This window comes from Phalacrocorax aristotelis, chromosome Z, assembly GCF_949628215.1.
Source record: "Phalacrocorax aristotelis chromosome Z, bGulAri2.1, whole genome shotgun sequence".
Lineage (NCBI taxonomy): Eukaryota > Metazoa > Chordata > Aves > Suliformes > Phalacrocoracidae > Phalacrocorax > Phalacrocorax aristotelis.
This window is the reverse complement of record NC_134311.1, coordinates 78,620,153-78,635,182: the sequence shown is the minus strand read 5'-3', so window position 1 is coordinate 78,635,182 and position 15,030 is coordinate 78,620,153. Positions and strand designations below refer to the sequence as shown.

At 42.6% G+C, this 15,030-nt stretch overlaps 1 protein-coding gene across 4 annotated transcripts in view; it reads right to left on the bottom strand.

Annotated features, from left to right (window-relative positions):
* The window catches only part of KATNAL2 (katanin catalytic subunit A1 like 2), a 40,698-nt gene that overhangs the window by 21,501 nt on the left and 4,167 nt on the right, over positions 1 to 15,030 (bottom strand). For 2 of the 4 annotated variants that reach the window (XM_075079767.1, XM_075079769.1), the window contains exons 2-5: positions 3,968 to 4,038; positions 3,416 to 3,582; positions 579 to 621; positions 34 to 157 (exon numbers count right to left, since the gene is read on the bottom strand). In XM_075079767.1, coding sequence (XP_074935868.1) covers positions 34 to 157; positions 579 to 621; positions 3,416 to 3,582; positions 3,968 to 4,038 — 405 coding nt within the window. Of the gene's footprint in view, positions 1 to 33; positions 158 to 578; positions 622 to 3,415; positions 3,583 to 3,967; positions 4,039 to 4,285; positions 4,450 to 15,030 lie in introns of all 4 variants that reach the window. The other 2 variants (XM_075079770.1, XM_075079768.1) reach the window with 2 other exon arrangements.

Here is a 15,030-nt window from a genome sequence, read left to right as displayed (position 1 = left end):
CTGTAAAGCTGCCAAGATGAAACACGTTTAAACCTGTTTGGGGCTCTCCGTGGTGGATGATTTAAATTCTGTTGTGCTCCCAGGTGAAGTTTTTGACAGTGGTTGTTGCACTGTCTGATGTTTGAGCCTTGGGAGATTCTGAGAAGAGCTTGCTGCCCTAGAATTAAAAAATAATATCTTGAAAGGCTTTCACAACTTTTTTGCTTCAAAATACTGAAAGATTAAAAGGCAGAGTTTCCAATTAAAGCAGTTTTGGGCTAACTTCGCTCCCACTGAAGTCAAGACATCAAAATAAAATCACAGCGAAGTTCAATGCTTACTGCTTTCAAACATGCCGCCCTACCTTAACCACACTGCAGAAACTTTGTAAATTGTCTGCATCTCCATTTGGGAAATAAGTCTCTATTTCCCTCTAAAAGATACAGAAAAAGTCACCACACCGTCAGCAGCATGACTCTAAGCGTAAGTACTCTTACGGTATCACAACATGATTTTAACCACGTTGTGTATTGCTTTTTTAGGAAAATTTTCTACCCAGAAACACCCCCCACCCCTCCACCCTTCCCCATTTCTCTTACCTTCTTGGTCTTCTTCCAGATCTCAGCTGTTGTTTATTTTCTGCTGTGGCAAAATTAATATTAAAATAGAAATTATTTCAGGATACAAAAAAGGGCAACTTGATTTTTTTCCCCTTCAAACATGACCTTGGAAATAACAATGCATACACAGGAACAGCATGATTATAAAGCAATATAAGCTTGCAAAAATGTTTTGAAACGAAACTGATATTGGAGAGAGCAGTTTGGCTTCAGGGTTGTTAAATTTCAGGCTCATTCAGTCTTTGGTTTCTTTGCTTACATTTTAAAACTAGTATAATTTATACAGTAAAATGGACACTGCCCGAAATTAGATCAAGCACAATAAACTAACTGAATATATCACAGAGAATGCTTATTTAATGCTAATAATTTCTTCACTGAGGAGCTGGGAAATAAGAATTTACTTCACTTTTAATAGTAATTTTATCACGTTCAACATAACAAGACAGCATAAATGTCACATCACAATGGTGGTTATCAACCTATGTTACTTTTTGCACTTATATCACTTGAAACAACTTCTGTCAAAGAAAAGCTTTTTTCACAAAAAAGTTTGTGTCAAACTCACAAAGCCCAGATGTGAACTCATAAAGCTGAGGGTTTGTGTCATACTAGCATGCACCTAGTTGCTCCAAAATACATCTCCTATCAGTGTTCTCTGTACAATGCTCTTGCACCCAGATTCTCATACACCTACATAAAATAATCCTTCCCAAACAACCACTTCACTGAAAGGGCTGGGGAACACGGTGTACTTGGAGGCAGCAGAGCCCATGCGTGAAACTTGTAATGCTGTGGGCCCGTCTACAACACTGCAAACTGCGATTCAGCATGGAAATGAGTCTGTTCTGTATGACATTGACATTAGGACCTTGAGGGGCTGGAGCGTGTCCAGAGAAGGGCAGCGGGGCTGGGGCAGGGTCTGGAGCACAAGTGTGCTGGGGGGCGGCTGAGGGGGCTGGGGGGTTTTAGCCTGGAGAAGAGGGGGCTGAGGGGAGCCCTTCTCGCTCTCTGCAGCTGCCTGAGAGGGGCTGGAGTGAGGGGGGGGCTGGTCTCTGCTCCCAAGTCACCAGGGACAGGACGAGAGGGAACGGCCTCAAGCTGCGCCAGGGGAGGTTTAGGTTGGAGATGAGGGGAAATGCCTTCCCTGCCAGAGGGGTCAGGCCCTGGCACAGGCTGCCCAGAGAGGTGGGGGAGTCACCGTCCCTGGGGGGGTTCCAAGGATGTGTAGACGTGGCCCTTGGGGCCATGGTTTAGGAGGCCTGGGGGTGTTGGGTTGGGGATTGGACTTGATGGTCCCAGAGCTCTTTTCCAACCTTAATGATTCTGTCAGTCTTTGATTCTATGAGTTGCTGAGAGTATTACAAGGAATTTAGTCGAAAGAACCACACACTTATCATTTTGTTTGGCCTGCGTGTACCATGATCTGACCATGGACACAATTTAAGGCAGGTCACAAACTACCTGGCAGCAGCTTCTCAAGAGAGACACATGTTGGAGGGAGGCTGTTCAGGCTTCAGGGAAAAGGGTGATACGTCCCTGCTGGCATGGTTGTAGTTCTGGGCTTGGGTAATGGCAGAGCACCCTATGTCTGAGTAGTTTTATTGACCAAAAGATGGGTGCTGCGAGCCTTTAAGTGTCTAAGAGATTTACTGGCTTTTGGGGAATTGTTCACATGGATCTAAGTTCATGGATCCAGCTTGGATGCTGCTCAGTTTGACCAAGAATAAGTATGATGTGGTAAATGCTTTGTAATACATTTCCTTTCTTGATTCATAACAAACCCCTTTGGTTTTGTCCTGCAAGGCTGCTCCTCTTTGTATTAACACCAATCAATAGGTTCTAGCTGTAAATTTTTTTTCATGCAGGTAATGCCTGCTTCCAGCTAGTCCTGATTGTCTACATCACCGTGAATGTAATGCTGAGTAATAGCTTTAGTACTTTTCAAAATAATTTCACCCATACAGGTAATTTTATTGTATTTATAGAATGTTTCATTCATCTGTGAATTCGAAGTTGCTGGCAGCCACACGAAACAATGACAACCGCTCAGAGATGCTCCCTGGCCAATCATCCCCTTTTCTGATGATTATATTTTTCGTACAAGACAAATAGGTAGAGATGTCGGTGTTTTCTGTACCCTCCAAGCTCTTCAGAACTGATTCTTATACAGTTGTTCTTGTGGCGTCTGTAAGTTACATTTTGTGCTCAAGTCCAAAACCATTCAGACTCATAACAGAATGCTCATGTTCTGATTCCCCTTATTCTGTATCATTCATTTATACCTCAAACCTTAAGTCCTTTGGAGCAAATAAAACTATTACTTGTTTGGCATGTTACCTTTAGTTTATGAAAATATGCAAAATAAATGGTTAATGAGACTAATGGTGATAAGCTTATAACTTAGCTCATGCAAGCTACAGATTAAAATGTTTCATTTAAGTGGTTTATTTTCATTTAAAAATTAAATCCAAAATAGAGCAGACTTACTATTCTCTCCCCATGAGAAGAAAGTGAATATCTATGCCATAATACTTTGCACTCACATGGCACTTCCCAATATCAAAGCAGTTTTTAAAAGACAGAAAAATATCACTTTCTTGTTCTTCTACATAAAGAGAGAAGGAAGAGCAGAAGGGCTCAAAGCCCCATCTCTCAATTCTTATGTCTTTTGTGCTAGAACCACGGCTCTGCAAATGTAAGAGAGTTCAAACATTAAACACTGACATACACAAGAAGGGGAGTGAGCATATCAGGCGAATGCACATTTTAGGCTTTGGAAACAAAAGCTTTCTTTAAGGAACACAGCCACATACCAGTGTCCAGGACCTTTTTGGTAATTTTAGGATACTTTTGAAATTTTACAAAGTAATAGCTTTCATATTCCATCAAAATCGTCTCAAGATCAATATTGTCACAAACTTCAAAGCCACGTAAACTTAATTTTGTCTCTTGTTCCAAAGCGTTTGCAGCATCGACATACCTGGTAATTTCAAAAAAAAAGAAAGATCAAAAAACTGAGTGTCATTACCTTATTCTGACTTTCGGGAGAAAAAGTAAACAATAGCATTAGTAAGTATATGGTATTTTTAACCTGTCCACAACTCTATTTATTATAAAAGCATAAACTCTATTTAAAAACCCTTTGCTGCTTTGAAGAATTTTAAAATTATATAGGACATTTTTGTTCCAGGAACTGAAACAATTCAGCAAACTGCCAAGAGATGTAATAGCAGTTTACCTCTTTCTCACATCATACCAAAGGGCTGTGCTGTCCATCCACCCAACAGAGAAGGGCACATTACGGGAGGTCAGACACACAGACCCACAAATGCAGAGCACTATTATGTAAAAAATAACAAACATACCCTTCCTCCATTAAATAATGCAAAATTAGAATGAGGAGATTTTTTCGACGAGCTTCTGTTCGCATCTCATCCTGTGAATTAAGACAGAACTCTAGATCAAATGTAATATTCTCTTTATTGCTGTAAACAGCATCTAAATGTAGCCTGTGGAAACAAACAAATTAAGCATGTAAGAACTGTAGAACAACACACTGTTAATAAACAGAAGGAAAGTGGTTTTCAATGTAATTTTTCTTACATGTTATCAGGGCTACTGGATGGGTAGAAACCTTTTCCTAGAGAAGAGAAAATTACTTTGAGGTTGAAAGCATAACTTACTTCCCTTACTATGGCAATGGACCTCCAACATGTTCAGGCTGCTGCGACTTCCAGGGTAGGACTCTTGCAACCTCATGCAGAGTGTCTCCAAGGACTGTGCAAGCAAATCTTGTGCTCCAACGTGGCTGTGTGGCTCTAGAAACTTGAAACCCCTTTTCTCAGTGCTTGGAAAGGGGGGATGGAGAAAAGGCCTAAGGTCTGGGATCTGCATAACTACACTACAAACACCAGCTGTAGCACCTCCCAATGCACAGACCTTGATATATAAACACAAGTGAAATACAGAGTACTTGAAGAATTAGTACTTTGGGATAACACCAAACTTGCCCAATTTTAACACAGGAGTGACCAAAGTCAGGTGCTGACAAGCAGAAATTTCAATACAGAGTCAGCCCCACGGTTTTCTTCACAGTGAGTGGAGAACCCAAAGTCATTCACAAATGGTTCAGCGATAAAAACAAGGCAGTGTAAAAGACCTCTGCCATCATTCAGTGAAGCTACATCTGGGGGAGCATAAAGTGCGATATGAAGTATAGGGACACTGAAAACAGAAATATCGTCGATACTGGAACAGTCTTTGATGAAACATGCCATACATGCTGAGTGCCTGCAGAGAAACTCCAAGATTTCAGGGTCATAACAGAAGTTGCTACAAGGAAAGCTCTAGAAATGAGTGTATCGACTTTGGTCGGCCTCATTGGGATTTGAAGCTGGGACCACAGGAAAAGCAGGAATGGCCAAACCCACATTTAGGCAAATAAATTATTTCCTTTCTCTTTTAGGATGCTGATGTTCAGCATTATGTATGAGGACCCAGTGTGAGCATGAAAGGCCAGTACTTGTTCAGTGGATGGGGAAAGAGCAGTTTATGTTGCCTGCATAGCACACATATATTCCTGAGCATGTTGCACAGTAATGCATAAACAGACTCCCACTTCCACCCCCAGTTTCCCTCCCTTCTATGCCAATCAAACAAAGCCTGCATCTGTCCCTGAGAAAATGCCTAGCCCAAGCATTAGGGACCTGCAGGAGACAAACTGACAAATCTTTGGCCCCTTCACACTGGAAACAGAGCCCCAGCGCCTGCAGCAATGACTTCTGCTGCTCTCTGCCAGTGCCTGGCACACAGACAAGCTAAAGAATTACTACGGACCAAGGCTTAAGTTTTTAAATCCCCCAAGATGTGTAAAAGGAATATCCGTACGGAAAGACAACTACCCTATCCTTCCCGGTCTCTTGGAAGGATGTACCATTATAGCAAACTGCAGATACTGGAGAATCATTTATTTCTACAAGCAAAGGTGCTTTGTCGTGGTGCAATGTACTGCAAAACCATCTCAGCTCTTCAGCATGCCCTTCCTTCATCAGATTGGACCCATCTGCTCCGTACACAGCAGCGTGTATCATACAGCATTCTGCTGCTAATTTAAACACTCGAGATAGCACATTCAGCTATTGTTTTATTTTAAAACTAATACCTCTCCGTGTGTTTGCCACCCTGTAAAAAGTACTGGGCAGAGCAGGAAAAAGGTCTCCCAGTAAAGCAGATATTTTCTGGGATGTTTGCTTCAGACGTGGGGCCATCTAGTGACACAACTAGGAAAGGGATGGGGTTTGCTTTTAACGTTTCCTGCGGGGTGAAAGTGTATTTGTATTTCACGTATTAAGAAAAAGTTTGGTAGAATCTCCATTGTGGTTTTCTAGAGAAAATAATCAAACTGGCTGGGGAAACGGGAAGAATGCATACAGCACTTTTAGCCTTTACTACTTTTTATTGCCTTGATAAAGTTACGCAGCCCCTCTGAGTCCATAAGGAAGCTACAACACTGTTTGCCTCTCAGTGGCGGTACAAAGATGATTTTTCTAAACCATTTTAGGAAGGAAGAGTCAATGCTTGGCAGATCAGTAACTCTTGAATGAAGATCAGTTCCTGAGAGGTGCTGCAACAAGCAATGAACCCATTCTGAGAACTGCTATGAGCAAAGAGAAAACACTGACACTCTGGGATGAAAGGATCTTTTCCTTCTTACTGTTCTGAGGTGCTGGTGTTTGGAAAATAGATTTTGAATTGTGGACCTTTTACCACTTCTCATGGATTATCTGAATCTTCTGAAACAGGGTTGGAGGTGCAAGAAGGAAGCTGGAGTCATCACTTTCCCAGAGTCCCACCTGTACGTTCGTCTAAATGCAACCGCTCCTGCTGTTTTATGACGGGAAAAATTAGCTGCTGCATTTGCCCACATATCAAAAGGCAAGATCACAGCTATCTCTGAATATTTAAACACAGTATGAAAACACAGTGGTTGCCACAGAAGACAAACACATCAAGTGATTCATGCTTGAGTATTTACAGTAATACAAGTGAGGACTTGCATCTGCCTGATAACCTGATGGGGCCCACAATCCATGCTTGGAACCTTCCTTGAAAAGAATTTGTATTTTGGTGTCTTCTGCTGCTGTTATTCCCATCCCAATGTTACTTCTGCTATTCCTAGAGGCATTTTAAGTTCTAGTATAGACAGCAACACAGTGATGGGCAGCATCTCAAATACTCTTCCAGGTAGAGCCTTGCTCTGGGTAGTGGAGGGTGACATTGTGTCTATATACGAGCAACCCACTTCAACCTTAACATGGTAATGTTCTTGTTGTGTCGACCAAGCAGAAGCAAAAGTGAACCTTTACATTAAAAAAGAGCTCCATTTAAAATCAGAATATAGTTTAGACTGTGAGGTTCATTCTGTTTTTACCTCATATTAATAACAATGCAAACAGCAATGGTTAATTTTGAGAAGTCAGACATCTGCCCAAAGAAAGTTGATCAACTGACAAAGACTTGTATTAGATTGGATCTGAAAACCAGAACAGAGGTATCAATATCTCTGGTCTCAGTTCTGTGAACTTTCTATAAAACAAAAAACTAATTAGGGACCTTTCAACATGTAACTGTTACCAAATCATAAATCTTGTGAGTCAGTAGAGCACAGACCATTACTTTCTTAACCAACCCCACAAAGCCATGTCCCCCCTGCCTTCCACCGGTCTTGGCCTCCCACGTACACTTTCCCAGATGTACACAAGCCTCTGAGCATCAACGCCAGAGGTGTCCACTTAAACAGCTCTCTGCCCACACTGGCCTCCTTCCCCGAACTCCAACCTATTCTCCAGGGACTGACCCCCACTGCAAATAAGTCCACAGAACAACATGCCAGCCTCAGTACAGACTGATACTAACACTGCCCAGGACTTCTGCTGTGTTTAGAGAAGAAATGGTAAATCTTATACAGCATGGAAAAAAAGAAATAGGAGTACTTACAAGTGTGAAGTTACTTAAAATTCAGTTTAGCTTTATGGTGATTTAGACTTCCTGTTTAATTAGTATTTAGAATTGCATGTTGTTTATAGCCACTGGTATTTCAATAGATGTTTAAGTGTTCAAAGTTTAAAAGCTTCCATTATTAAAAGAACAAAAAATTTATGTAATTAAATTTTCAGTTACTATAGGGGATGTTGGGGTCCATGCAATTAATAAAAGCTTAAGGCACTTAAGAGTGATCTTGTTTTAAAAACTGAATAGTTGAGCATTTAACTAATTAGCTCCAACACTTATAGTGTATTTCTAGTGTAACAAAAGTGGTACGTATTCCTTTCTTTGCAGCCGTTTAAAATTAAACTCTATGAGAGTCATGCATCTTTAAAGGCAATTGTTCATTTAGTCACTTCCATACCTTTTTCTAAAATGCATTTACATTATAAATCAACCTAGTCTTTTGTGTAATTCCATCAAATTAGTGGACCTACTAAAAGATTAATTTAATCCCATAATGTTTCATTATCATTTGGCCCTATATTTCTGCACTAATATATTCGATAGCATGAAGAAAGAAGTTACAGAGTGAGTCAGGGTCTGAGAAGCTTGTAAATAATAACCATACTGCTGTAACGTTGTGCCCTCATACATCCATCTGAGGCAGTCGATGAGGTGAGTTCAGGAGGATCTGTGATCAGGAATTCAGGCAAGAGGCAAGTAGTTAGCTCTGTAATCATGCAGGAAAAGATCTTACCGTAATACACATGCAGTGTCCCTCCCCTCTTTCTCCTGTGGGATCCCAGGATGGCTGCCAAGTATGGGGTTCCTCAAGCTCAAGCTGGTGCCATGTACCAGGATATAGAGGGTAGCTGAGGCATGATGGAGACACCCAGTTTTCCTCTTCCCTCCACCACTCTGTATCCCCACAGCCTTCCTGCTCCCCCAGCCCTTTGCACGTTACACTTGCAGCCTTGCAAGGCTTTTTAGAAGGCTGACGTTCAATTATTGCTTGGCTTGCTGAGTATTTTTTGAGAAATACAAGCAGAGAAGGGAAATGTGAGTTTTAAACAATGTAGAACTTGGCTGTCATTGAATAGAATTTCCCAACACAAAGAAAAGGCACTTCTTTAATCTCTTCTCTCTTCCAAATTATACAAGCCCACTGCAAACAATAGAGTTGGCAAAGTTTCTCAAGGATTACAAAGAGCTTTCATAATTAAAGCCATACAGCAAGTTCACCACAGAAGTTACAGCTGTCCTAGTAGTAACACCAGGATGCATTTGAGAGGTGTTGTGTTTAAAATCTAAAGACATTTACAGTTTGAGTTTGGTGCGCTGAAAAAAGGAATGTTCTTATTTACTTACATGCTGTCTTTCATTAACTCATGCTCTGATGCTAAAAGCCACTCACAGACCACGATAACCTCCCCCTTTTAACAGGAATGTTGCTGAAGCCAGGTTCTACACTGCCAAGACTTCATTAATTTAAAGGAATATGTGCTATGAGTACACAAAAATGACTGGGCACAAAGTATGGTGAAATATTAAAAAATACAAATTAAGGGTGCTGACTTTACAAAATTATTTAATAAGGACTAATTCTCCCACTCATTTGTATGAATTTGCAAAGTTCTGCTGCAGAATACAATAATATTGCTTTTCATGAGCGATTTACAGAACAAACATGGGAAATATTTAACAATTAAAAGCAGCGGAATGCCTCACAACACAAATTTCTTCGATTGTAAGAATACAATGGGTAGCTGTGAACAACCATAGAATTGTAAAGCATACAGGAATTTATATTTGTATAGGAATTTAGTTTTCGAAGCTCTTTTACCCAAACTGGTAGAAAATAATAATCTCCATTCTAGAGAATGGTTTAATGGAAAAATGCAGTGCAGATAAGGACAGAGCAGGGGTACCAGGAATTCCAATAATTATTTAGTGCTACAGATTAAAGACATAGTGGCCTAACTTTTAGGTACTGAATTGGAATACTAGAATTCAGAAACCCAAAAGTAAGTATCTAGGCTCCCTCCACAGAACTCAAGAACCTTAGAGCAAGAATCAAAAAATCCTCTTGGCAGCTCCAGTCTGTTCATTAATCATTGACTGGCTTAAGCAAGGTAGGCTCCAAACTTCTGTCCCTCTGCAAAATACGAACACCTCTCTATACTCTGCACCCAAAATATAAAATCCGATCTTCACAGCCACCCACCAAAAGGCTATGGAGAAGTCAGCTCACAAAGCAAGCCAACCAAAACCCTGTGGTACAGCTTGGGGGGGAAGAGTTCTTGAGCTCCAGTTCCTGCTCCCACAAATGTTCCGGCATTTAGCAGTCAAAACCATCCTTGGGACCTAGGCCACCCAAATCCCCACTGGCGAGGTTACAAATCAGACCTCTTTTTCTCCTGTCTTCCTTCTGCACGTTAACACCATTTCAATACCACACCTTAGGGCACCATTCTCAGTGGCTAGGATCTCAATTCACTTCAGGGCTCAGAACATGACTGTGTTAGAGGCTCCCATTCCCAGGTAAATATACAGTCCAGTAATCTAAGATGTTGAAAGGGGGAAAACAAAAGTTAACTGTACTATTGCTGAATGCTTATCCAGCTGAAAGTTAATTGTTGTGGAACGCTTATCTAGCCACTGTGTAAAATAATTAGCAAGGAGGCCTGGAATCCACCTGCGAAGGACAAATTCCTGATAAGGATAGAAAATTATCTCAAGAACCAGCGAAAACCGACTTTGCAGTTTGGACAAGTGTCAAGGGATAACTGAGTCTGCGCCAAACCAAAAGGTTACTAGCGGTAACGAAGAGCAGCCAGCAGCCTTCATCTTTACGACCCGCAACAACCACCACAAGCAGGCACTGCACAAGCTCAGTTGGGAAAGATTTATGGAAATAACTTTTTTTTGGCCGATTTTAATACGAAGCGCGGAAAGGTCATGCATATGTATAGGCGTATTGGGAAATCTTATGTATATGTAATGCTTTACTGTATAAATCCAAGACAAACCATCACGCAGGCACGCACGACTTCGGTGGGACTGCCCCCCCGTGCTGCCCAACGCTGAACAAACATGCCTACTTTAGAGTCTTACACATTGTGGAGTCCGCTTTCTGCACGTCAGTTCAGCGAGCCAGCCAGGAGTCTCTGCTCGGCTGCGGGATCGGCTGCGGAGCGGACGCCCCTAGCCGCGTCCCAAAAACTTTTCTCGGAGGAGCCTCTGCTGCCGGCCGCTCACCGCGGGAGCAGACAGCAACCTCCTGAAGCCGCGGAAGAAAGAGGTATGTTTTTTAGGAAGGGCCTGTGAGTCGTACGCATGGCCGGGGCAGCTGGTAAATCACGCAGAGACGTCTGGCGTGCAGCAGAGTCCCCGTAGGGGAGGGTACCCTGTAAGGTAACGGGGGGATTCGCTGACCGATAGAGCGGCCGCTAGCGATCTTGGGGGTAGATCGAGTGAATCTGAGGCCACTGCTGCATCCCGGTGTCGGGAGCCAGGACGGACCTGCTAATGACTGGTATATAAGAAGCAGAAGAGGGGTAAGCGGACCTCCTCGCAATTTTGCTTGGGTTATTTCGTATTTGCAGCTGCTAGAGGGATACTAGCTGGAACGATACTGTTTTGTTTGCAAACTTGTGTGTATGTGTGTCTGAAGCTGGAGTGATAATTGTGTATCTTAACTGTTTTGTTTGCCTGAGTATTGTATGTTGAAAACTTGTGTGTATGTGTGTCTGAGACACAGCATTGCTGTGAAGTGGGAGTCCCGATTTGCGGTTCCGTAACTCCGCGAGGAGCACGGCCAGAGACCACAGCGCCTGGAATGTTTATAAATTTGTAAATCTTTGTTATGTAAATTGAGCTGCCGTGGTGCTTGGCCATTCTCCTAAGTATCGGGAGACTGGCTAATCATCAGAGTGGCAGAACAAAAGAGACCCCCGGTAGCTTGGGTTTGAACTTTAGAAACATTCAAACGAGGGAAAGGGTTGGATTAGAAGGGGAATGAAGGCTTTTACTGAAATAAGACATAATTAACTCTCGCAGAGCACAAGTGACCTCAAATCCCCACACTGGTGGGCAGAACCAAAAAGTTTTACTTGATCCCAGGAGTTTGGGATCTGTGGGAGGCAAGCTGGGAGAAAGCTATAGAGAACTATAGAAAGTGTGGAAATTGAAACAAAGAATTAGGGTAAGCAGGAAGCAGTATAAAGACAAAAAGAGAAAGTCGGAAGAATGGGTAACACCCAGAGCGGCATTTGAAAGAAGAGCGCCCTGGGGTTGTGTATTGGCTTATGGGAAAGACATCGTCGGGACTGGGGGAACAGAAAGTAAAAAGACCCTTATCAAATATTGTAATCAATGGTGGCCGTTGTATAAACTAGAAGGTGAAGTTAAGTAGTCGTTAAATGGATCTATAGATTATAACACTCTCTTACAGCTAATGTTGTTTTTAGGGAGAGAAGGGAAGTGGGATGAAGTGTCATATGCAGACATGTTTTTCACCCTCCGAAATCATCCAGAGTGGCAAAGGGACTGTCGGATGGTGCTGCCACAGGACCCTATGGTACTCGCACTTGCGCAGGAAAATAACAAGGGACTTAAAGGTAAATTAAGGCGGTGTTGTTCAGCATGTAGCATTGGACAAAGGTGCACTAAAGTAGATAAAATTCAGCAGGCACCAGAACAAGATCTAACTGATTTATTTAAGCCTCCCCCTCGACCACAGGAAAGGGATGCGGACTTGGATGGAAACCCCACTCCCCCGGACAGTCCCATATCTTCCTGCACAAGGAAGAAAACTGCTTCTGGTACTGCCTCTACAGCATTACAAGCCCTTCTTTGTGAGGCAGTAGGGCCAGATGGGGGAACAATGCAGTTAAACAGGGTCCTTCCAAATCCCCGTCTGAATTCCTGGATCGCTTGAGGGATGTAATGTGCTGCAGCACACCCCTGGATCCTGGGTCAGAGGTAGGAGTACAACAACTAGTCTGCCTGTTCTTGGGTCAGTCCACGGGGATATCAGGCGCAACCTCCAGAAGCCGCGCACTACAGAAAGTAGAAATCTGGAAGTGTTACTGGATGAAGCATGGAGAGTATTTAGTAATAGAGAGGAAATGTATAGACAAGGGCATGGGAGAGTGGTGGCAGTTATTAGAGAAGGGGAGGAAAGGCCTAGATGAGAACGGTCCCGATTGGGGAAGGATCAATGTGCTTTCTGTAAGAGATTTGGTCATTGGAAAAAGGAATGTCCAAGAAATAAAGAAAAGGGATGAAGCCAGCAGACAGGAAGAATGGTAGCTCATGTGAAAGGAGATTGACAGGGACCTGGGGAATCTACCCTAGAGAATCCACTGGTTATAATGAACCTAGGGCAAAAGCAACAAGAAGTAGAATTTTTAGTTGATACAGGGGCAACATATTCAGTCTTAAATCAAGCCTTGATGCCCCTAGAGGATGAATATATCTTGGTAAAAGGGGCAACTGGCCAAAGTGAAAAGGCGTATTTTTGTAAGCCACTGGAGTATAAATTAGGTAAACAATGGGGCATCCGCCAATTTTTGTATATGCCCAATTCCCCAAAAGCACTTTTGGGAAGAGATTTGTTAGAACAATTGGGTGCAAAAATTGCATTTGAAAAAGGAGAAATTACTCTGGAAGTAAAAGACCAACAGTACATCCAAATCCTGAGTCTATCCTTAATTAGTTCTCTCACAGAAGAAAAAATTAGTGAAGAGATTCTAAACCAGGTATATCCTAGGGTATGGGCCACTGATATAGCTGGGAAGGCAAAGAATGCACCACCTGTTGAAGTCAGACTCAAAGAAGGTCAGCAACCGGTAAGAATTAAGTAATAACCCCTAAAGAAAGCAGATAGAGGGGGAATTCGGCCAGTGATTGAAAAATTTTTGCAATAAGGATTATTGAAAGAGTGTGGGTGTGACTTTAACACTCCTATCTTACCTGTTCGTAAGCCTGACAGGTCATACCGTGTGGCCCAGGATCTACAGGCTGTAAATAAGATAACCGAAGACTTATACCCTGTAGTAGTGAATCTATACACCCCGTTGACCGTATTAACACATGAACTAACTTGGTTCACTGTTTTAGACTTGAAGGATGCTCTCTTTTGCCTCCCTCTCCATGAAGCCAGCCAAAAATTATTTGCATTCGAATGGGAGAACCCCAAAAGTGGTCATAAGACTCAGCTCACTTGGACAGTGTTGCCACAAGGATTTAAGAACAGCCCTACCATCTTTGGCAATCAGCTCGCAAAAGACTTGGAATCTTGGGAAATCCCCTCTGAGGAAGGGAAACTGTTACACTATGTAGATGATATCCTGATTGCCACCAGAACAGAAGATGATTGTATGACCTGGACGGTGAGCCTATTAAATTTCTTGGGCTCCAAGGGTATTGGGTATCTAAGAAAAAAGCCCAAGTATTGCAGTGCAAAGTGACTTATTTAGGATATGAAATTAGTGCTGGACAAGGACTTTGGGACAGGCCCACAAAGAGGCAATACGCCAAACTCAGAGACCGCAAACAGTGAAAGAACTACCGACCTTTCTGGAGATGATGGGGCGGTGCCAACTGTGGATTTATAATTATGGACTGCTTGTTAAACCACTGTACGCCTTAACAGCCACCGAACAGGAACACCTCAAATGGAATAGAGAAACCATACAGGCCTTTGAACTGTTAAAAAAAGGCCTTAATGTCGGCCCCAGCCTTAGGACTCCCGGATGTAAGTAAACCGTTTTTCCTTTTCTCCCATGAGAAGCAAGGAATTGCCCTGGGGATATTGGCACAGGATCTGGGTCCATATCGACGAGCAGTTGCCTACTTCTCCACACAACTAGACGCAACTGCAAAGGGCTGGCCTGGATGCCTGCAAGCGGTTGCAGCTGAAATATTGAACATACAAGAAGCCTGAAAATTTACCCTGGGTCAGAAAATGACCGTTCAGGTGTCCCATACAGTATCCACAGTGTTGGAAGCAAAGGGTGGACACTGGCTTTCGCCACAAAGATTCCTGAGATATCAGGCTATACTGGTAGAACAGGATGATGTAGAGATCGTAGTTACTAACATTATCAACCCAGCTTCTTTCCTCAGTGGAAACACAGGAGAACCAGTATATCATAACTGCTTGGAGACCATTGAAGCAACATATGCAAGCCATCCAGATTCGAGAGACGGTCCTATGGAAAACGGGGAAAACTGGTTCACAGATGGAAGCAGCTATGTCCTGAGTGGTAAGAGACATGCAGGGTATGCCATTACCACCAGCCAAGAAGTAATAGAGTCAGGGCCTTTGCCGATGAATACCTCTGCACAGAAGGCAGAAATAATCGCTCTTGGAATAATCGTGCCTTGGAATTGGCCCAAGGCAAAGTTGTGAACATATATACGGACTCGAAATATG